General features: G+C 44.8%; 1 protein-coding gene across 3 annotated transcripts in view; it reads left to right on the top strand.

The window, feature by feature from the left end:
• The window catches only part of camkmt (calmodulin-lysine N-methyltransferase), a 195,541-nt gene extending 178,769 nt beyond the window's left edge, over nucleotides 1-16,772 (top strand). For all 3 annotated transcript variants that reach the window (XM_055890009.1, XM_055890008.1, XM_055890010.1), the window contains 2 exons: nucleotides 4,770-4,901; nucleotides 15,241-16,772. In XM_055890009.1, the coding sequence (XP_055745984.1) occupies nucleotides 4,770-4,901; nucleotides 15,241-15,342 (234 nt within the window). In that variant the 3' untranslated portion in view covers nucleotides 15,343-16,772. The remainder of the gene's footprint in view (nucleotides 1-4,769; nucleotides 4,902-15,240) is intronic.
• The last annotated feature ends 7,038 nt before the right edge of the window (nucleotides 16,773-23,810 follow it).

Raw genomic sequence — 23,810 nt, 5'->3', positions numbered from 1 at the left:
AAGGTTACGGAACCGACTGACTGGGTAAATGCGTTAGTGGTGGTGGAGAAACCACGCACAGGCAAGCTCCGAGTATGCCTCGACCCAAGAGACTTGAACAAGGCTATCAAACGCCCCCATTATCCTTTACCGACGCTAGATGGCATCACACACAAGCTAGCGGGAGCACACTACTTCAGTGTAATGGACGCTAGATCAGGCTACTGGGCTATCAAGCTCACAGAAGAGTCATCTAAGCTCACAACATTCTACACACCGTTTGGACGCTACAGGTTCCGTCGCCTGCCTTTTGAGATTATCTCAGCCCAAGACGAGTTTCAGCGAAAGATCGACGAAGTGTACGAAGGCCTCGACGGAGTTGTGGTAATTGTGGACGACATCCTTGTCTATGGTCGAACCAAAGAGGAGCGCGACCAAAACCTCTGCGCGATGCTGCAAAGGTCCCGCGAGAGAGGAGTCCGGCTCAACCCCGAGAAGAGCACAGTCGGCGTTACAGAGGTCAGCTACTTCGGACATCTTCTCACAGCGACTGGAATCAAGCCAGATCCACAGAAGATCTCAGCCATAAAAGAAATGGAGCCACCAAAGAACCGTGCAGAGCAGGAAACAGTGCTTGGCATGGTCAACTACTTAGCCAAGTTCGCACCCAGCCTCTCCAATGCTAATGCACCCCTGCGTCAACTGCTAAAGCAGTCCAGTGAGTTTCTCTGGGACAAGCAACACGACATTACTTTCCAGAATGTGAAAGACTTGATCACGAGAGAACCAGGACCAATCCTTGCCTACTACGACCCCGACAAAGAGCTCAGACTCCAAGTGGACGCGTTGAAGTATGGACTAGGTGCAGTGCTACTGCAAGAAGGAAAGCCCATCGGCTACGCTTCCAAATCTCTCACAGACTGTGAAATCAACTACGCTCAAATCGAAAAGGAGCTCTACGCCATTCTGTTCGGATGTAAACGTTTCCATCAGTACATATATGGACGACAAGTCATTGTGGAATCCGACCACAAGCCCCTTGAGTCAATTATGAGGAAACCACTAGCCACAGCCCCGCCAAGGCTACAGAGAATGATCCTTCAACTACAAAAATACGACTTCACAATCACTCACCGTCCAGGCAAAGTCATCCCTGTCGCAGAGACACTCTCCAGGAAGTTTCTTACCTATAAGGACAGCAGCCTCAGTGAAGGCATGGACATGCAAGTCCACACTGTGTACAGCAACTTACCAGTTAGTGACACAAAACTGAAGGAGATCCAAGCAGAAACAGAAAAGAACTCGCACAGCTGAGGAAAATCATACAGGATGGATGGCCTGAGGAGAGGAGAAAATGCACTCAGAGCGTCTCAGAATTCTGTAACCATCGTGATGAACTATCACAGATCAACGGAATAATTTTCAAAGGAGAGAAAATCATTATTCCTACCAGTCTCAGAGAAGAGATTTTGACAAAGATCCATGCTGGACACATGGGCATGGAAAAGTGCAAACAGAGAGCACGGGACATTTTGTTTTGGCCCGGAATGTGCAAACAAATAGAGGACATTGTTGGTAAATGCGCCATATGTCTTGAACGACGCCCCTCAAACACCAAAGAGCCAATGTTACCTCACTGTATCCCAGACCGACCCTGGCAGGTCGTGGCAACCGATCTGTTTACCTGGAACAACGAGGACTACATCGTAACAGTGGACTACTACAGCAGATACTTCGAACTCGACAAGCTTCACAGCACCACATCTGCAGCTGTGACACACAAGCTGAAAGCAGCCTTTGCCAGGCATGGCATTGTAGAGACTTTAATATCTGACAATGGGCCCTGTTACAAATCAAATGAGTTTGAATCCTTCACAAATCATGGGAGTTCACACGTCACCACAAGCCCGCATTACCCTCAAAGTAATAGCCTTGCTGAAAAATCAGTGCAGATTGCTAAATCACTCATGGATAAAGCAAAAGCAGACAAGAGAGACCCCTACCTCAGTCTCCTTGAATACCGCAACACTCCAGTTGACAACTTCAAATCACCAGCCCAGCTGTTGATGAGCCGCAGACTTCGCTCAATCCTTCCCAGTACCAACCAGCAGCTGAAACCTGAGGTCGTCAGCTACAAGGAAATGCATGGAAAACGTGCACAGAGACAACAACAACAAAAGCAATACTACGACATGTCAGCTAGACCACTGCCACCACTGATCGACGGAGAGTCAGTTAGAATCCAAGAGCATGGCCTCTGGAAGCCAGCAGTCGTCATCCAGCCAGCTGACACTGAACGTTCATATCACGTCCGCACCGCAGAAGGAGCGGTCACCTACTGAACACAAAAGAACAACACACTGATGAGATGAACTGTTCCCCTGAAAGAGAACGTGATGGACTAAACACACACACACACACACAGCACAACATACACCATACTTACCTGCAGCACCACAAGAACTGTTGACTGACACAGAAGCATGCTCAGCATCATATCTCACAAGGTCAGGAAGAGAGGTCAAGCCCAGAGCTGTCCTAGACCTGTGAAATGTCAAAGGGTGTAAGCGGATCGCTGCCCTAAAAGTTCCAGACTGTAAACTTGTTATTGAAAGTTCACTTGAAATGCTTTGGTATTGTATTTGTTTGAAATGTTAAGATGTATTTCTACTGTGAAAGCTGAGTTGCTGAGAATCCCTTGTTCGAAAAGTAACAGTATGTTGGATCACTGTTTCAGAGTCTATGTTAATTCAGTTGGTGTAGTATGCAATATAAATGGTTACTTACCTTGAGTTCAAACTGCAGAGCATGTTTTCAAAGGAAACGCTTAGAATATGTAAACATTTTTCTTTTGTTTTAAAAGAAGGGGGGGTGTAATATTCATATGTGTAAACATGAATTATAATTCAATGCATTTTACCGCCATATCATACTGTGCTATGATTGGTTAAGACAACCCAAATGGTTAGGTCATGGTCAGTTTGTTCCTGGTTGGCGATACGTGAACATGCCAGTTATAGCTAGCTAATAAAGAGCTACGTTAAGAAATATCCTGTAGTACTGCATTTTATTATTTTGTACAAAGTGTGCAAAACAAGACAATGCTAACACGCTAACAGTTAGTAGGCCGGGGCTAAACAAGCTAGCAGTTAGCAGACCGGGGCTGGCAAGCTAGCAGTTAGCAGACCGGGTTAGCAAGCAAGCAGTTAGCAGGGGCTAGCAATTAGCAGACCGGGGCAGGCAAGCTAGCAGTTAGTAGACCGGGGCTAGCAAGTTAGCCTTTGGGGGACGTCGCGATGGGGGTAAGTCTGTTTTTGCCTCTTCGTGCGGTGACGTCGATAGACCAGTCGTGGAGTTAGTAGGGTTCCAAGTAGCTCTAGGTAGCTAGCAGGCCTAGCAGGTTAGCAGAATGGGCATTCAGCGGGCATCGCGCCTGAGGGGCCTGTTGGAATTCTCGGGCAGATTATGTTGCTATTCCAGTCGTAGAGGATCGGCGTGGTTCTGGGGGTACTGTCGGTACGGGGCACGGATATTGTAGCCCAGGAGTGGGCTTGGGTGGTAGCACAGGAGCCCTGGCCGGGCTAGCTTCAGGCTAATTGGTGCTTGCTCCGGGATGGAAACGCTAGCCAGGAGTGGTCACCCGGGATTGCGGTTAGCTAGTTGCGAAGATCCAGATGAAAATGTTCAGAGTTTGCGGTAGGAATCCGTGGATATGGAGAGAAATAGGTCCGTTATGCTCTGGTTTGAGTCATGTTGCTCGAATGGGCGAGAGCTTTCTGAGCTAAAGGTTAGCGGTTGACCGCTAGCAATGGTTTGCTAACTGTTAGCTGGCTAGCTTCAGTTGAGGTATTCCAGATCCGAAGTAAATATAAATACTTTAGAAAAAAGCAGATCCACGCCACATTGGGTGAGGCGAGCTGCAGGAGAGTATTTAGAAGTTGAGGTTTAGGAAAATATTTTAAAAAGATATGCGAAGAAAAAGATGTAAAAAGATATATACATGGGACACGACAGGACAAAAGACAAAGACGTCTGACTGCTACGCCATCTTGGGTACTTTTGTTAATGTAGATTGTTCATTCAAATATGTTAATGTAGATTGTTCATTCAAATGATGTTAACTGATGTGGCTCATGTAATGGAATGTATTTTTTGTAATGTCACTTGAGTTGAATCAACAAATCACAGGACATATTGATATTGACACTTGCTGCTTTTACTTCCTGCTTTGCTCTTCTGTGTACACTCTCAATGGCCTCCAGTCCACCCATAATGCCATCATTGTCTTAAATGGGGACGCCCGTTATATATTCATTTTATGTATATGGCAGCCCATGCAGTCAGGAGCGGAGCAGAGGAGAAAATGTGCGTTTAATTATTCGAATCTTAATTGTTTGCTATTCGAACGGTTATTACGGAGACCGTGATCATTTGGCTGGCCAATTACCATCATCCAAAATGCCATGACAGTCACAACCCTAGCAAGCACATGCATAAGCAGTTATAAATACACATTAACCTGATTCAGAAACATACCATTACATACGTAAAGTACAGGTGTACTTTTGAAATACATAGGTTTTTCAAATGTTTTTTAATAAATTGATAGACTGTGTATCTCTTTCTCTGTATCTCTCTCTGTCTCTCTCTCTCTGTCTTTCTGTTTCTCTCTCTCTCTCTCTCTCTCTCTCTCTCTCTCTCTCTCTCTCTCTCTCTCTCTCTCTCACTGTCTCGCTCTCTTTCTGAGTCTCTCTTTCTGTCTGTCTCTCTCTCTCTGTCTGTCTTTGTAGGGTACAGCCCTGGTGTTTGCCCCCACTAGAGGAGACACTCTGGGGGAGTTCTGTCAGCTGGCCGAGGGGACGGGGCTCCAAGTCTGTCGCTATGAGAAGTATGATGAACAGGTGTGGGATCTCCACTTAAAGGTGAGCGAGACGCCTGGTACTGGAGCTAGAGCAATGTCTGACAGGCCCTGTCCTAACCCTGAAGAGAAATGTATTCTGTCCTCCAAACCCTTACAGGGAGCGGTCTCTTGTCGAAAAACATCAAGGGAAGGGTGCTGTCCAAAGTTTATAAGATGTAGGTAGCCCAGGATCTGAGTATAGTGCTGTAAAGGCCTTGCACATTGAGAAAGAACAATCTCTAGTGCAGTTGCTATATAATCTTAGTGAAAAAGAGAGCGAGGGAGAGAGAAAGAGGCAGTGTTAAGAGCAGCAGTCAGTGTCCAGCTGGTTAATGGAAGAGCGTGGGCGTGGGCGGCGCCTGGCGCGTGGTGGGCATGATGGCAGGCACACTGAGTGGCCCATTCAACTGCCTGGAACCGTCAGAATGGACCGGCCTACTGAAGGGTAAAAGGGTCTGTCAACAGGACTCGGTCTTTCGCCTCTCAGGGGTATTGTATCCTACAATGGAGGTCTGGAGTACTGCTGGTTTTATGTTATACCTGATCATTTATTGCACCCACCTGGTCTTCCAGGTCTAAATCAGTCCCTGATTAGAGCAGTGGAACTGGCTTTGAGGTCCAGATTTGAATTTGAGGTCTCTGTTCTATGAGTGATTGAGCTGCAGCCTTTTGAGCTCCCACCATTCTGATGGGCTGTGGGCGACCAAGGACTGATAATAATAATGTAATGGATTAATTTAGCGCCTTTCTACATACTGAGGTACTCAAAGTGCTTTACATACAGTAGTAAGTGGAAAACTCTCCTCTCTCTGACAGTCTGTGAGGTTACCTAGGCCATGAGAAAGTCATTTATACTAATGGTATAAATGGTTCAGTAGAGATTGAATGTGGTTGTGGTTAAAGCTTAAACACACCGGTAGGATTGTCAAATGTTTGCCTGGCAGCAGTACTTAGCATCTCTGAACCTAGTGTCAGCAGTCAATCTCTTTGGTGTTCACACAGCAAAGACTAAGTTGTCAGCCACTAAGCCTTGTTCAAATACTCCAAACCAGAAGGTGGCAGTAGCGTTGTTTGGCAATGCATGTCCGTGTGTGTTGCTTATGGTCTAGATTCCAATGTCAGCTAGCTGCGCTACTGTTGCTATTTTGCAGAAAGCCCTTGTTTATACTAGCCAAATAGCTACAGCTAGATAACTACCTAGCAAGATGACAAAGAAACAATTGAATTCACTCTCCATAATCCCATACTGCCAGTGCCAGCCCATAGTCAAATGTTTAGCTAGCTAACAAATTTTAGCATATTCACTAGCTATCACAACATATCTAGCTAGCTTGCTAAGGACACTGCACTAACTTGGGAGTTTATACAGGCAGCTGTTTTATTTAAACTAGCTAATCCATTGTGATGAATTATAATGTCAATATTAGCTACAGTGGTTAGCTATCTTGAAGGAAGTATTTAGTGTTGTGTGCATGGCGTCTGTGCACTTAGGTAGCTACCATCCCATAACCTACATTGCATATGAAGAATGACTAGCTCATCCGTGGATGTATGAATAAATGCCCACTTTTTGTATTATTTGTTTTTGTTGGCTCCCCCACATGGGGGTTCGTGCTCTCTGATTGGGTGAATGTCAAGTTGTTGGCCACTGATGGGCATTGTGATTCTACAAGTAGAAACAGTAGGTTTGTTGCTACCAGGTTGGCAGCAGGTACCGTTTTTGTTCTAGCAAGAGAAGGAACGGCCTCCCACTGTGATAAGTACATACCGGAAGTCTATCAGGAGGGAGATTATCGGTGTGTTTCATGCTTTAGACGGTTAAGGTTTGTTGTCTTTGTCTCTATGGCGTCATGACAGCTATAAATTAAATAGACCAACGAGGTAACAGACAGACCTACTAGGTAATAGACAGACAGACAGTGCAATATAAAGTGGCACTTAGAAGCCCATTAGTCGGGGGATTAGCCAGCAGGGTGGGGCGGGGTCAGGTTTCTCTTCAATTAGCAGCCTGGTCCTGGGACTGACCTCTAGGTGGGACTTGAGTCAGGGTTCAGCAGTTAGGATGGGAAGATGCAACATTACAGAATGTTCAGGTAATGACCATGTTGTCAGGTGGGATGGGATAGTTCGTGTAGCAGGCAGCCAGTATCAGGCAGGTCCCCCGTGATCTAAGTCAGTATTTGACATCCATCCATATCTGAGGAAGTAAGGAGATGATGTGGAAACAGGCCACTAGGGGCAACAGTGAGCGCTTTTACCTTCAAGCAATGGACGGGGATGGTGGATGGGCATAAGCATCTGCCTCTGGTTCCAAAGGTGTTCGAATCCAGTGATAAAGTTATTTTTGATATTTGTGTTTTAAGCCTATCCCAAACCTTAACCCTTATTTGAACCATTCGGAGTTAATGCCTAACCGTAAGAATTCTGAGTGAGTTAATTACTAAACTTAACCTTGAAACGATACAGAGAAGTAACCAAACACTTCAAAATTTGAGGTTTGGAGCAACTTCGAAATTTGAAGTTTGAGAAACATCAATGAACGTCTAATTCTGACAATGAGACTGAGAGCTTGTTGGCCCGTATATAGGGTGCCTCCCTTTATAACATGACACAGTATTTACAGTACCAGTCAAAAGTTTGGACACAGCTACTCATTCAAGGGTTTTTCTTTATTTTAAAAATGTTTCTACATTGTAGAATTATAGTGAAGACATCCAAACTATGAAATAACACATATGGAATCATGGAGTAACCCAAAAAAGTGTTAAACAAATCAAAATATATTTTAGATTTTAGATTCTTCCGTAGCCACCCTTGATGCCTTGATGACAGCTTTGCACACTCTTGGCATTCTCTCAACCAGCTTCACTTGGAATGCTTTTCCAACAGTCTTGAAACAGGTCCCACATATGCTGAGCACTTGTTGGCTGATTTTCCTTCACTCTGCGGTCCAACTCACCCCAAACCATATCAATTGAGTTGAGGTCGTGAGATTGTGGAGGCCAGGTCATTTGATGCAGCACTCCATCACTCTCCTTCTTGGTCAAATAGCCCTTACCTGGCCTGGAGGTGTGTTGGGTAATTGTCCTGTTGAAAAACAAATCATTGTCCCAATAAGCGCAAACCAGATGGGATGGCATATCGCTGCAGAATGCTGTGGTAGCCATGCTGGTTAAGTGTGCCTTGAATTCTAAATAAATCACCAACAGTGTCACCAGCAAAGTACCCCCACACCATCACACCTCCTCCATGCTTCATGGTAGGAACCACACATGCAGAGATCATCCGTTCACCTACTCTGCCTCTCACAAAGATACAGTGGTTGGAACCAAAAATCTCAATTTCGGACTCATCAGACAAAATTACAGATTTTCACCTGTCTAATGTCCATTGCTAGTGTTTCTTGGCCCAAGCAAGTCTCTTCTTCTTATTGGTGTACTTTAGTAGTGGTTTCTTTGCAGCAATTTGACCATGAAGGCCTGATTCAATCAGTCTCCTCTGAACAGTTGAAGTTGAGATGTGTCTGGTACTTGAACTCTGTGAAGCATTTATTTGGGCTGCAATCTGAGGTGCGGAGTATAAATTCATTGAAGTTACTCTAATGAACTTATCCTTTGTGCTAGAGGTAACTATGGGTCTTCCTTTCCTGTGGCGGTCCTCATGAGAACCAGTTTCATCATAGCGTTTGATGGTTTTTGCGACTGCACTTGAAGTAACGTTCAAAGTTCTTGAAATGTTCCGTATTGACTGACATTCTCTATGCTTATTTGAGCTGTTCTTACCATAATATGGACTTGGTATTTTACCAAATAGGGCTATCTTCTGTATACCATCCCTACCTTGTCACAACACAACTTATTGGCTCAATTGCATTAAGAAGTTCCACAAATTAACTTTTAACAAGGCACACCTGTTAATTGAAATGCATTCCAGGTGACTACCTCATGAAGCTGGTTGAGAGAATGCCAAGTGTGCAAAGCTGTCATCAAGGCAAAGGGTGACTACTTTAAAGAATCTCAAATATATTTTGATTAGTTTAACACCTTTTTTGTTACTGTATGATTACATGTGTTATTTTATAGATTTGATGTCTTCACTATTATTCTACAATGTAGAAAATTGTTTAAAAAATAAAGATAAACCCTTGAATGAGTAGGTAGGTGTGTCTAAACTTTGGACCGGTACTGTACATTGAATGTCCTCTATTAGCCAGTAGATTCTCAGGTGCCAAGGAACTCTTAACACACTCCTTTTTTCCACACACACACACACACACACACACACACACACACACACACACACACACACACACACACACACACACACACACACACACACACACACACACACAAACACAGTCTCTCTCTCCACCACCTCCTCTTCATTGTGCCCTTGATGTACCTGAAGTTTGCTGGGGTCTTTGTTGGAGCCGGACCACCTACGGTGTCTCTGTGTAGATAATGATGGGAGACCAGAGGGGGTGGGATAGCTGAGTCAAGTGTCCCACTCCCATGGTCTTTGTGCAATTACACAGAGGTGTGTGTGTGTGTTTCTGTGTCTGTCTGTGTGTGCGTGCATGTGTGCGTGTGTGTGCGTGCATCATAAGGCCAACGCACACACACACAGGGTCAGCTGCTGTGTGTGGATATAGCGGCAGGCTGAAGTGGCCTCATCATATCAGAAAGTGATTAATTCTCCTCTGCTTATCTTCTGATGAACATTCTGCCCCCTGTGTGTCAGCTGATATATGTGCACGCAGGACACACACCACACACACCACTAAGACTTCTATCACACCCAGCAGATGACTTCAACACACACATGAACGCAGACGCACGCACACACGCACACACAAACACCATAAGATACACAGCCTACAGGAAGAAGGTGGTCAGAGACTTAGCAGTGTGGTGCCTGGACAACAACCTCTCCCTCAAAGTTAGTAAGACCAAGGAGCTGTTGTTGACTATAGGAGGAAAAGGGGAGAGCAGTGACTGGGCTGTAGTGGAGCAGGTCGAGAGCTTCACGTTCCTTGGCGTCCACATCACTAAGGACTTAACATAGTCCACACACACCCGCACAGTCAAGAAAAGGACACGACAGCTCTTCTTCCCCCTCAGGAGGCTGAAAATATTTGGCTTTGGGCTTCAGATCCTCCAAAAGTTCTACAGCTGCACCATAGAGAGCATCTTGACTGGTTGCAACACCGCCTGGTAGGGCAAATGCACCCCCCTCAACCGCAAAGCGCTACAGAGAGTGGTACGAACAGCCCAGTACATCACTGAGACTGAGATCCCTGACATCCAGGACCTCTATGTCAGGCAGTGTCAGAGGAAGGCCTGAAAAATTGTCAAAGACTCCAACCACCCAAGTCATACTGTTCACTTTGCTATCGTCCGGCAAACGGTACCAGAGCATCGGCTGTCGGGAACAACAGCTTCTACCCCCAAGCCATAAGATTGCTAAATATCCAGGCTGCTAAGTAGTCAATTATTTGTACCCAAACTATCTGTACTGTCTCTATCTTGCACTGACCCTATGCACACTCACTAGACTATATATACACACTCACTCACACACACTACATTGACACACCCACACACATTCACATACACACACACGCATACTGACACAACACAAACACACACATACATGCATTTTACACACACACATACACACACTTTTACACTCATCATTTGCTGCTGCTACTCTGTTCTTGATTTTATTCTTATTATTATCTATCCCAATGCCTAGTCACTTTACCCTGCCTTTATGTACATATCTACCTCAAATACCTTATTATTATCTATCCTAATGCCTAGTCACTTTACCCTGCCTTTATGTACATACCTAACTCAAATACCTTATTATTATCTATCCTAATGCCTAGTCACTTTACCCTGCCTTTATGTACATATCTACCTCAAATACCTTATTATTATCTATCCTAATGCCTAGTCACTTTACCCTGCCTTTATGTACATATCTACCTCAATACCTTATTATTATCTATCCTGATGCCTAGTCACTTTACCCTGCCTTTATGTACATATCTACCTCAAATACCTTGTTATCTATCCTAATGCCTAGTCACTTTACCCTGCCTTTATGTACATACCTACCTCAAATACCTTATTAACTATCCTAATGCGGGCCTCCCAGGTGGCGCAGTGGTCTAGGGCACTGCATCGCAGTGCTAACTGCGCCACCAGAGTCTCTGGGTTCGCGCCCAGGCTCTGTCGCAGCCGGCCGCGACCGGGAGGTCCGTGGGGCGACGCACAATTGGCATAGCGTCGTCCGGGGTAGGGAGGGTTTGGCCGGTAGGGATATCCTTGTCTCATCGCGCTCCAGCGACTCCTGTGGCGGGCCGGGCGCAGTGCGCGCCAACCAAGGGGCCCAGGTACACGGTGTTTCCTCCGACACATTGGTGCGGCTGGCTTCCGGGTTGGAGGCGCGCTGTGTTAAGAAGCAGTACGGCTGGTTGGGTTGTGCTTCGGAGGACGCATGGCTTTCGACCTTCGTCTCTCCCGAGCCCGTACGGGAGTTGTAGCGAAGAGACAAGGTAGTAATTACTAGCGATTGGATACCACGAAAATTGGGGAGAAAATGGGATAAAAAAAATATATATATAAATAAATAAACAATTTAAAATAAAATAAAACTATCCTAATGCCTAGTCACTTTACCCTGCCTTTATGTACATATCTACCTCAATACCTTATTATTATCTATCCTAATGCCTAGTCACTTTACCCTGCCTTTATGTACATACCTACCTCAAATACCTTATTATTATCTATCCTAATGCCTAGTCACTTTACCCTGCCTTTATGTATATATCTACCTTAAATACCTTATTATTATCTATCCTAATGCCTAGTCACTTTACCCTGCCTTTATGTACATACCTACCTCAAATACCTTAGTATTATCTATCCTAATGCCTAGTCACTTTACCCTGCCTTTATGTACATATCTACCTCAAATACCTTATTATTATCTATCCTAATGCCTAGTCACTTTACCCTGCCTTTATGTACATACCTACCTCAAATACCTTAGTATTATCTATCCTAATGCCTAGTCACTTTACCCTGCCTTTATGTACATATCTACCTCAAATACCTTATTATTATCTATCATAATGCCTAGTCACTTTACCCTGCCTTTATGTACATACCTACCTCAAATACCTTATTATTATCTATCCTAATGCCTAGTCACTTTACCCTGCCTTTATGTACATACCTACCTCAAAAACCTTATTATTATCTATCCTAATGCCTAGTCACTTTACCCTGCCTTTATGTGCATATCTACCTCAAATACCTTATTAACTATCCTAATGCCTAGTCACTTTACCTTGCCTTTATGTACATATCTACCTCAAATACCTTATTATTATCTATCCTAATGCCTAGTCACTTTACCCTGCCTTTATGTACATACCTACCTCAAATACCTTACTATTATCTATCCTGATGCCTAGTCACTTTACCCTGCCTTTATGTACATATCTACCTCAAATACCTTATTATTATCTATCCTAATGCCTAGTCACTTTACCCTGCCTTTATGTACATACCTACCGCAAAAACCTTATTATTATCTATCCTGATGCCTAGTCACTTTACCCTGCCTTTATGTACATATCTACCTCAAATACCTTATTATTATCTATCCTAATGCCTAGTCACTTTACCCTGCCTTTATGTACATATCTACCTCAAATACCTTATTATTATCTATCCTAATGCCTAGTCACTTTACCCTGCCTTTATGTACATACCTACCTCAAATACCTTATTATTATCTATCCTGATGCCTAGTCACTTTACCCTGCCTTTATGTACATATCTACCTCAAATACCTTATTATTATCTATCCTAATGCCTAGTCACTTTACCCTGCCTTTATGTACACACCTACCTCAAAAACCTCATACCCCTGCACATTGATCTCTCTGTATAAAGCTCCATTCTAGTGTATTTTATTGTGTTAGTTATTTTATTATAATTGTTTAACTGCATCGTATTCGGCGCATGTGACAACGAACATTTGATCTGATTTTTGATTTTACACAAACACTTGCTTCCAATCTGCTACGATGTCAAGTCCGATCAGGTGGTCTAATATGATGCAATAAGAAATGGGATGGTCCCTCAAATCACTATACACTAATACCGAGACCAAAATATATGCAGTCTGAAACTCTGCCAAACACGCCACTCTCAGACCTGAGCTTATAGGAAATGCACTGAGCTGTGTGGCAGAGTTTTACGGAGGTGAATGTTGTGGACGTAAGATATGGGTGTTAGCGGTGGGAAATGTGTGCGTATGAGTGTTGCTGTTAAAATTCTTTAAGAACCGTTCTCTAAGACCCCAAAGACCCTCAAATCTGCAAGCCCCCCTTGTGCATGCACACCCACACACACCCGCCCCCCCTGCAGCAGGCCTTCCCTTGTCTCTCCAGGATGAGCCAGTCTCACCAGTGTGGAGCAGGGAGACGGCTTCTTTTTAGCAGGGCTGCGTGTTATCCTCTTATCCCCACTGTTCTGGAATAGAGCGCGACCAGCTGGAGGACTGTAAGGAGCCTGATAATGTGATCTATTTTCTGCCCGCCGTCTTAATCTTGTTACTCAAATGGTTGTGAAGAGAGTCATGAATTTAAATTTTGCCCCCCACGCATTAACCCCTCTGTGTCCATATCCCTCTTTTCCTCTCTCTCTCTCTCTCCCAGCTGCCTATAAGCGAACAACCCCACCCCACCCACACGTCTCCTTCCCTTCTCTCTCTATCCACCCCATCCCTCGCTCTCTGTTACCCAATCCCACGAGAGACCACAGATGTCCGGTTCATCCTCCTCTCCCAGGAGCGCCTTCTCCTCCCCATTTCTCTCTGTCTCTCTCGCTCTCTCTCTTTCTCGCTCTCTCTGTCTCTCTCTGTCTCTGCGAAAAGCTAAGCGAGGAATGAGGGAGGGATAGACAAGGACGGAGGGAGAAAAAAGCAGGGCGAAAGTGGCAATGAAATAAATGACTTGCATCTTGGCAGCGGCGCGATTAAAACGTAAGTCCCGATTTATCCAGCCACCCATGAAGCTGATTAGCAGTCTGTGATCAGGAGGAACAGCTTTGCTTGTTAAACTTTTCACCTCTGCGAGCTCGCCAGGGTTTTTCCTCCACCCCGCCCCCCAACCACACCAACCCCACCATCCTCCTCCCAGGCCAGATTTGAATGTGAATGCGGCCGTCCGTCCTTTGCAGTTGGGCTTAGTGTTGGGAGGCTGGCCTTCCCCGCATACAGGCGGGTCACGGGTTCAACCACCGGCCGGTTACGTGGAGGGGTGTGCAGAAAGATAACACACATCAAGGACACGGGAGGGGTCTTATCTGTCCTCTCAAAAGCCAGGAGAGGGAGACTGAGAGGGAGACTGAGACTGAGAGGGAGAGAGGGGATATGTCTGCTGAAAGTAGCTGGTTGTTTTAGGACTAGAGAGGGAGCCAGACAGGGAGAGAAAGTGTTGGTTGGTACCACTGGGTCCCAGGTGAGAGGAAGGCTGGGAGATCTGGAGGAGGAGTACTGTCTGCGATGCGTCTGTGTCTGTGATATACAGTTTTGGGCCTTGGCGCTGTCACGAACACCACTACTTCCTTTAATAAGACATGCATTATATAGAAGTAGTAAAAGTAACAAAGATGTCATAAATGAGTCTATCAGAGGCCACTTCTTTTTTCATGTCCTCTTATTCTCTGAACCTGTCGACTGGGGGTTTCTGTTTGTGAGGGAGTTGATTTATATAAACGGATTTCACATTTTGTACAAAACTCACTTTCCTAAGTCCTGGCGTGGTGCAGACACCAATCAGCGATCTGATTGGCTGGGAAAGAGACCGGCTCCTAGACCCTCAGCGCCAAGTCAGCCGAGGTGGGCACTGGTCACCACCGGGACTTAGCCCATAGAGAGACTGTAGCTTATTGTGTAGTTCATTGTGGGCATGGAGAGGCAGTATGCTAGGGGGCATACTGTACATGCTGCACTCAGTCCCTTTGTAACTGAGAGAAGTGTGAGATAAGTACCTGGGAGAGAGTCACTGTAGACTGATCCACTGTTTAAGAGAAGTCAGCTGGTAGTATCTGGGCCAGTTAGTATCATCTGAAGCAGCAAACTTCTTCCACCCCCTCTGACCTCATCCTAACTTGAAACTCCTGTGGTGTATTCTCTAGGAACCAAACGGAACAAAACGGGCAGGGACGAGACCTACCAGAATTTTTTCCAATAGAAACTCTAGTTTTCCTTGCGAAACTCAACTGTTTGCGACAGTTTGGACTAATGATTACACCCCTTTCCTGTGTGTGTTTCAGATGCAGATTGAAGGGAAGGAGGCATATGATGACAACATCCACTACCCTCTCCTCATCACCCTGACCCGAGGAGCCAGCCCCACCCATCTCCATCTCCTCTGAGACCCGGCTCACCATCCTCCCCTCGCTGCCCAGCCTCTTGCCAATCAGACTCCCAGGGTTAGGGTTAGCCCGTCTAGCTTCCTGGCAGTCCTGCACACCAGTACTTATGCCACTGTGTCCCTGGCTCACATAGGGGTCGCGGTTGATGAGATACAAGCTTGGGGATGAATTGTTTGATTTGTTTCCAGTTTATATTTCTTGTATTAACTCCACTCACACTGTGGTGAGTTCAGTATTACTATTACATAACATTACAGAATAGTTTTTTCTTGACTTTTGGAAGTTTTGTGGCAACGCTTTGAAGAGTGTGTGTTGTGATGACGACATGTTGTGTGTGGCTGAATCGGTCTCTGATCACTTGCGACCTTGTTACTGTGCAATACAACAATGTGCGATGTGCAAAACCCGAATGGTGGAGATTTCAGGTTTCCCTCGCAGCCTCAAGGAACTGAAGCATACATATAGAATCACTAGATAATGTTCTGATGCGCTAACCAAGTAGTATGCCAACAACGTTTATGTATATGGTCATACCGGACAGTATCTTTCACTAAAAGTCTATGATGAACTTTTCATTTATTAATCAACAGGGTTCAGGTCACTTCGATCCATGCCCAATACCCATCCGAACAAGTGTTTCTGAACGCACATCAAACTGAAAATGTTCTTCTGATTTGTCATCTATGCTCTGCAGAAGTGTCTTAAACCAAAGGTTACATGGCAGGGTACCACAGAGTTGAATGGCGATATGTGGTTCACTGTGAAAAGTGCTTCTCAGCCAATACCTCTCTGGGGTTGAGTTTCCCAAAAGCTTCGTAGGGCCCAGATCTTTAGTCCATTGCCTACAAAGCTTCCAATTGCCTCCAATGTATTTTCCGAGATCTTAATGCTGCGAAGCTTTTAAGAAACTCACACCTGGTCTCTTGCTCAATGCGCTCAGCTATATAAGCCAAGACCTTCTACACTGTCTCCAGCTGAAACTGTGTTACTGTGAGATTAACATGAACAACATGATTCCACAAACTCACTGCTATATTTGACGTTTGTCCATAAAACGCAAACATCAAGTATTATTTATACCCACCACTCAGCATTATGGTCTTCAGCTGGCTCTGGTCTACAGTTTGCTCTGACGCTGTGCTCTTTTACATCCACCAACCCGTACTCTAACCACAATTCTATTAGACATGGATTGATTGATTGTTATATTAGAGTCTCAGGTGGTTTTAATAACTGTCCATTAAAAACATCTTGCTATATATTACAGTCCTCTGTGGCTACTTTTATAACTAATGTTCTGTTCTGTTTTAATAATAATACCCTCCGAAAAGAACATTATGTCATAGTTGTTGTGATATAAAAGTTTTAACCCTTTTTGGACCCCAGGAAGAGTTCATGGGGATCCCAATAAATACAAACTAAGGTAAGAACATGTCAAAGTTGTATTATTTTATCAAATGTGGTTGATTTGATTTCAACACATTTCACCTTGATCTCCTATTATGGGCCTATATAATTCCCTCCTTTCAGATGCTTGGATCAGTTGAAATGATACTCAACTCTTACAATAACATTCTCTGCAGATCGTCGTCATCCTTCTTGGTTTTCTCAGACCGTGGTCCCTGCTCTCTAAGCCGCTCCCAGACAGGGTGCTGTTTTCAGTGCAGGCCACAGCCCTTCTCCAGACTACTCCTCCACAAAAATAATAGAGAGAGGGAGGGCAGCATAGAACAGCTAATCCTGAGGGCTGTGCTAGTCAGGCCGGTGTTGGGCTGCAGGGGTAGGGGGAATACAGGGGAGGGGCAAGCGAGCCCCCCTCGATCTCTCTTTTGATATTTTAAATAGGCCTGTTCTCTCCTCCCCACGCTCTGCCAGAGAGATTGAGAGAGGGAACGAGAGAGAGAGGAGCAGAGAGAGAGAGAGAGATTGGGAGAGCGACTGGGAGAGCTCCCTGCTCAACACAAGGGCCCCATTAACTTGACCACTTGCCCTTTGCACACAAAGCCTGGGACGGCCCCCTGCCCCTCCCACCCAATTATGTGTGATTAGGCTCAGTGTGCTATGTCAAGATGCAGGAGGGTGGGAGAGAGAGCTCTGTTAAGGACATAGAGATAGGCATCTGTTTAGGCCTGTCAAATTAAAGTTTATTGGTCGCGTACACAGATTTGCAGGTGCAGTGAAATGCTTGTGTTTCTAGCTCCAACAGTGCAGTAATACCTAGCAATACGAAACAATACACACATAATCCCCCCAAAAATTATAGATAAATTAAGATATATCAGAACAAGCAATGTCAGAGTCCGCAATATATCATTGGAGGCTCCTCAGAGAAGGAATGGGGTGACCATCCTCCTCAGTGACTTTCAGAAGAAAAATAAATAGTGAAACACTAAAAAAGTGTACCTTTTTAGATGAAACTATATTAAATATATTCACATCACCAAATAATTGATAAAAATGAAGTTCTACAGTAGCCTCAACAGCACTCTGTAGGGTAGCACCATGGTGTAGCCGAAGGACAGCTAGTTTCCGTCCTCCTCTGGGTATGTTGGCTTTAATACAAAACCTAGGAGGCTCATGGTTCTCACCCCCTTCCATAGACTTACACAGTAATTATGACAACTTCCAGAGGATGGCCTCCAACCTATCAGAGCTCTTGCAGCTAAACTGACATGTTTTCCACCCAGTCATGGGATCAGAGAATGAGTCTAGTAGTGAACGCATAAGCTACAGCTAGCTAGCACTGAAGTGCATACAATGTGGTGAGTAGTTGACACAAAGAAAGAGAAAGACAGTAGTTCAAATCACATTGTATTTGTCACATGCGCTGAATACAACAGGTGTAGACCTTACAGTGAAGTGCTTACTTACAAGCCCTTAACAAACAATGCCGTTTTAAGAACATACAAAACAAAAAAAGTTAGAGATAGGAATAAAAAATAATGGAAGAGCAGCAGTAAATAACAATAGCGAGGCTATATACAGGGGGTACCGGTACAGAGTCTATGTGCGGGGGCACTGGTGTCGAGGTAATTGATGTAATATGTACATGTAGGTAGAGTTATTAAAGTGACTATGCATAGATAATGAGGGTGGGGGGCAATGCAAATAGTCTGGGTAGCCATTTGATTAGCTGTTCAGGAGTCTTATGGCTTGGGGGTAGAAGCTATTTAGAAGCCTATTGGACCTAGACTTTGCGCTCCGGTACAGTTTGCCGTGCGGTAGCAGAAAAAACAGTCTATGACTAGGGTGGCTGGAGTCTTTGACAATTTGTAGGGCCTTCCACTGACACCGCCTGGTATAGAGGTCCTGGATGGCAGCAAGCTTGTCCCCGGTGATGTACTGGGCCATACACACTACCCTCTGTAGTGCCTTGCGGTCGGAGGCCGAGCAGTTGCCATACCAGGCAGTGATCAATCCGTTAGGATGCTCTCAATGGTTCAGCTGTAAAACCTTTTGAGGATCTGAGGACCCATGTCAAATATTTTCAGTCTCCTGATGGGGAATAGGTTTTGTCGTGCCCTCTTCACGACAGTCTTGGTGTGCTCGGACCATGTTAGTTTGTTGGTGATGTGTACACCAAGGAACTTGAAGCTCTCAACCTGCTCCACTACAGCCTCGTCGATGAGAATGGGGGCGTGCTCAGTCCTCCTTTTCCTACGATCATCTCCTTTGTTTTGATCACGTTGAGGGAGAGGTGAGAATTAAGATGACTTTCAAGTAGTAAGACATGTATAAAAGCAACAGATACCATTAATAAGAAGGGGCTAGAAGCGTCTTATATGGTGAGCTACCGAGTGGCTAGGACAGGCAAGAGATATGGCTGGGACAATGCTTGGGGAAAAGGCCAAAAAAACTATACAGACAATGCCTTCATCAAACAACACTTTCACGATGCATCAGTGACATGGCAGGAGATGTTTTGAAACAATTACTGCTTCGCATACAAGCCAGTGAATTCTATGCGTTACAACTGGATGAGTCAACAGTCGTGGCGGGCCTGGCACAGCTCCTGGTATATGTCCGTTACGTTTATGGGGGTTAATTAAGGAAGACATCCTCTTCTGCAAACCACTGGAAACCAGGACAACTGGAGAGGATATTTTTAAAGTACTGGACAGCTTTGTGACATCAAATGGACTTTGGTGGTCAAGATGTGTTGGTATCTGTACTGATGGCACAAAAGCCATGACAGGGAGACATAGTGGAATGGAAACGCACGTGCAAGCAGTTGCTCCCGACGCCACTTGGGGACACTGCAGCATCCACCGAGAGGCTTTTGCTGCCAAGTGAATGCCTGACAGCTGTAGTGTCCAAAAAACGTTTTGGAAATGGTTATCTTTGTTAAAGCAAGGCCCCTGAACTCTCGTGTATTTTCTGCACTATGCAATGATATGGGCAGCGACCATGTAACACTTTTACAACATACAGAAGTGCGCTGGTGATCAAGGGGCAAAGTATTGACATGTTTTTTAAAATAGAGTTCTTTACTGACCATAATTTTCACTTGTCTGACCGCTTGCATGATGACGAGTTTCTCACATGACTGGCCTATCTGGATGATGTTTTTCCTCACCTGAATGATCTGAAGCTAGGGTTACAGGGACTCTACGCAAATATATTCAATGTGCGGGACAAAATTGAGGCTATGATTTAAGAAGTTGGAGCTCGTCTCTGTCTTCATTAACAAGGACCTTCCTCCATGCCCTGCCTCCAGTCCACTTACCGATATATGAACAAGAGAGCATCATCGAAATGTAATTTAATCAGAAGCCACTGCCAGATTTCTGGATAGTGCTGCGCTCAGAGTATCCTGCCTTGGCAAATCGCGCTGTTAAGACACTGATGCCCTTTGCAACCACATACCTATGTGAGAGTGGGTTCTTGGCCCTCACTAGCATGAAAACTAAATACAGGCACAGACTGTGTGTGGAAAATGATTTAAGACTGAGACTCTCTCCAATACAACCCAACATTGCAGAGTTATGTGCATCCTTTCAAGCACACCCTTCTCATTAACCTGTGGTGAGTTATTCACAATTTTCGATGAACAAATAAAGTTTTATATGTAAGATGGCTAAATAAAGAGATAAATTATTGATTATTATTATATTATTATTTGTGCCCTGGTACTATAAGAGCTCTTTGTCACTTCCCACGATCCGGGTTGTGACAAAAACTCACACTCATTCTTATGTTTAATAAATGTAACGTATAGTGTTTGTGTGGCAGGCTTACAATGATGGCAAAAAACAAAATTTGAGAGTGCACTGACCCTGGTGCTAGAGAGGGTACACAGCTGGAGGTTGAATGTTTGAAGGGGTACAGGACTATAAAAGTTTGGGAACAACTGCAATAGAGCATCTTTGGGATGAGATGGAACTGGCTGTTTGCAGCATGAATGTACCGCCTTCTAATCTGCAGCAACTACGCCATGCCGCGTTAGGGGGACTAACATCCCTGTTAAACGTTTCCGAAACGTTGTCCCGAAGAATTCAGACTGTTCTGGAGGCAAATGGGTCTGACCCAGTACTGAGTGTACAAAACATTAGGAACACCTGCTCTTTCCATGACAGACTGACCAAGTGAATACAGGTGAAAGGTGTGATGTCACCTGTTAAATCCACTTCAATCAGTGTAGATGTAGGGGAGGAGACAGGTTAAATAAAGATTTTTAAACCTTGAGGTCATTGAGAAATGGATTGTGTATATGTGCCATTCAGAGGGTGAATGGGCAAGACAAAATATTTAAGTGCCTTTGAAAGGTGTATGGTAGTAGGTGCCAGGCGCACCTGTTTAAGTGTGTCAAAAACTGCAACGCTCCTGGGTTTTTCAAGCTCAACAGTTTCCCATGTGTATCAAGAAAGGTCCACCACCCAAAGGACATCCAGCTAACTTGACACAACTGTGGGAGGTTTCGAAGTCAACATGGGCCAGCATCCTTGTGGAACGCTTTCGACACCTTTAAGAGTCCATGCCCTGACCAATTGAGACTGTTCTGAGGGCAAAAGGGGGTGCAACACAATATTAGAAAGGTGTTCTTAATGTTTTGAACCCTCAGTCTACTGGTGATTGCGTCGTCCGTGGATCTGTTGGGGCGGTATGCGAATGGTAGTGGGTCTAGGGTGTCAAAGCACTTCATGATGACAGAAGTGAGTCCTACGGGGCGATAATAATTTAGCTCAGTTACCGTCACTTTCTTGGGTACAGGAATAATGGACATAATAATGGACATCTTGAAGCAAGTGGGGATAACAGAGATTGTGTCACGTTCCTGACCAGTTTTCTGTTATTTTGTATGTGTTAGTCGGTCAGGGCGTGAGTTTGGGTGGGCAGTCTAGGTTATGTGTTTCGATGTTGGTTAATGGGTGACCTGATATGGTTCTCAATTAGAGGCAGGGGGTTTTCATTTCCTCTGATTGAGAGCCATATTAAGGTAGGTGTTTTCACATTGTTTGTTGTGGGTGGTTGTTTCCTGTGTCTGTGTTTGTCGCGCCACACGGGACTGTTTCGGTTTGTTTGTCCGTTCGTTCGTTTTGTGTAGTCATTTTTCCTGTTTGTGCGTTCTTCGTTACATGTAAGTTCTTACGTCCAGGTCTGTCTACATCGTTTTGTTATTTTGTTTAGTATCAAGTATAGTTCGTTTTTTGTCTTGTTTAACTTCTTGATGATAGGGTGCAGAATTTTCACTTAGGGAAAAATAGCGTGCGCAATTTCAACTTCGTGCTACTCATCCCCAGAATATAGGATATGCATATAATTAGTAGATTTGGATAGAAAACACTCTGAAGTTTCTAAAACTGTTTGAATCATATCTGTAAGTATAACAGAACTTATATAGCAGTCAAAACCCTGAGGACTAACTTTTTTATTGTTAAGTTCCTCTATGTTCAATGGATTGTTTTGGGCAAACCAGAATTCTAATCAGTAAATGCGCAGTTTCTACTGCTTCCACTGGATGTCGCCATTGTATGGAAAATGGTTAAGGTTTTTTCTTAGTGAGGTGAACAAGATATTGACCCGGAAGTGGAGGGACGTCGTTTGTTTATGTTTGAGATTTGGGCAAGACGTGAAATGTTCCGTGAGTTTGTTGATATCCTGTATTGAAAACAGATTGACCTGTCTTCAATTTGATCGATTATTAACGTTTACAAATACCTTAAGCTGTATTACAAAAGTACTTTGAAATGTTTCGGCAAAGTTTAGAGGTAATTTTTTTTAGATATTGTGTCGTGATTTTGTTCAAATTGAACGCTGTTTTTCCTGGTACAACGGCGCCAAATAAATGGACAATTTGGATATATATGGATGGAATTAATCGAACAAAAGGACCATTTGTGATGTTTATGGGACATATTGGAGTGCCAACAAAAGAATCTCGTCAAAGGTAATGCATGTTTTATATTTTATATTAGCGTTTTGAGTAGCGCTAGCATGGTTGAAATAGGCTACACTCTCTTGTTTACATTGGGCTATCATCAGATAATAGCATCTTATGCTTTCGCCGAAAAGCCTTTTTGAAATCTGACATGTTGGCTGGATTCACAACGAGTGTAGCTTTAATTTGATATCTTATATGTGTGATTTAATCAAGTTTAATTTTATATAATTTTTTTGAATTTGGCGCTCTACATTTTGACATGGCTGTTGGGACGCAAGCGTCCCATCTATCCCAGAGAGGTTAAATAAATATAATGTCATTTCACAACGCTGCGTTTTGGTCGAATCCCTGCTCCTCCTCTTCGGATGAAGAGGAGGAGGAAATCCGTTACAGAACCACCCACCAAACCCGGACCAAGCAGCGGGACCACGAACAGTGGTCCACGAAACAACTATCGCAGGATTTCTGGACTTGGGAGGAAATCATGGAAGGAAAAGGACCATGGGCTAAGGTTGGAGTGAATCGCCGCTCTGGGGAGGAGAAGGAGGCAGCCACAGCCCAGGAGCGGAGATATGAAGGTACGCGGCTAGCACGGAAGCCCGTGAAGAAACCCCAAAAATGTCTTGGGGGGGGGATAAGAGGTAGTGGGCCAAGGGCAGGTAGGAGACCTGCGCCCACTTCCCAGGCTAACCGTGGAGAGCGGTAGTACGGGCAGACACCGTGTTACGCAGTAGAGCGCACGGTGTCTCCTGTACGTGTTCATAGCCCGGTGCGGGTTATTCCACCTCCCCGCACTGGTAGGGCTAGATTGGGCATTGAGCCAAGTGCCATGAAGCCGGCTCTACATATATGGCCTCCAGTACGTCTCCTTGGGCCGGCTTACATGGCACCAGCCTTACGCATGGTGTCCCCGGTTCGCCTACATAGCCCGGTGCGGGTTACTCCACCTCCCCGCACTGGGTGGGCGACGGGGAGCATTCAACCAGGTAAGGTTGGGCAGGCTCGGTGCTCAAGGGAGCCAGTACGCCTGCACGGTCCGGTATTTCCGGCGCCACCTCCCCGCCCCAGCCCAGTACCACCAGTTTCG

Source organism: Salvelinus fontinalis, chromosome 30, assembly GCF_029448725.1.
Source record: "Salvelinus fontinalis isolate EN_2023a chromosome 30, ASM2944872v1, whole genome shotgun sequence".
NCBI lineage: Eukaryota > Metazoa > Chordata > Actinopteri > Salmoniformes > Salmonidae > Salvelinus > Salvelinus fontinalis.
This window is presented reverse-complemented; position numbering and strand designations above follow the sequence as displayed.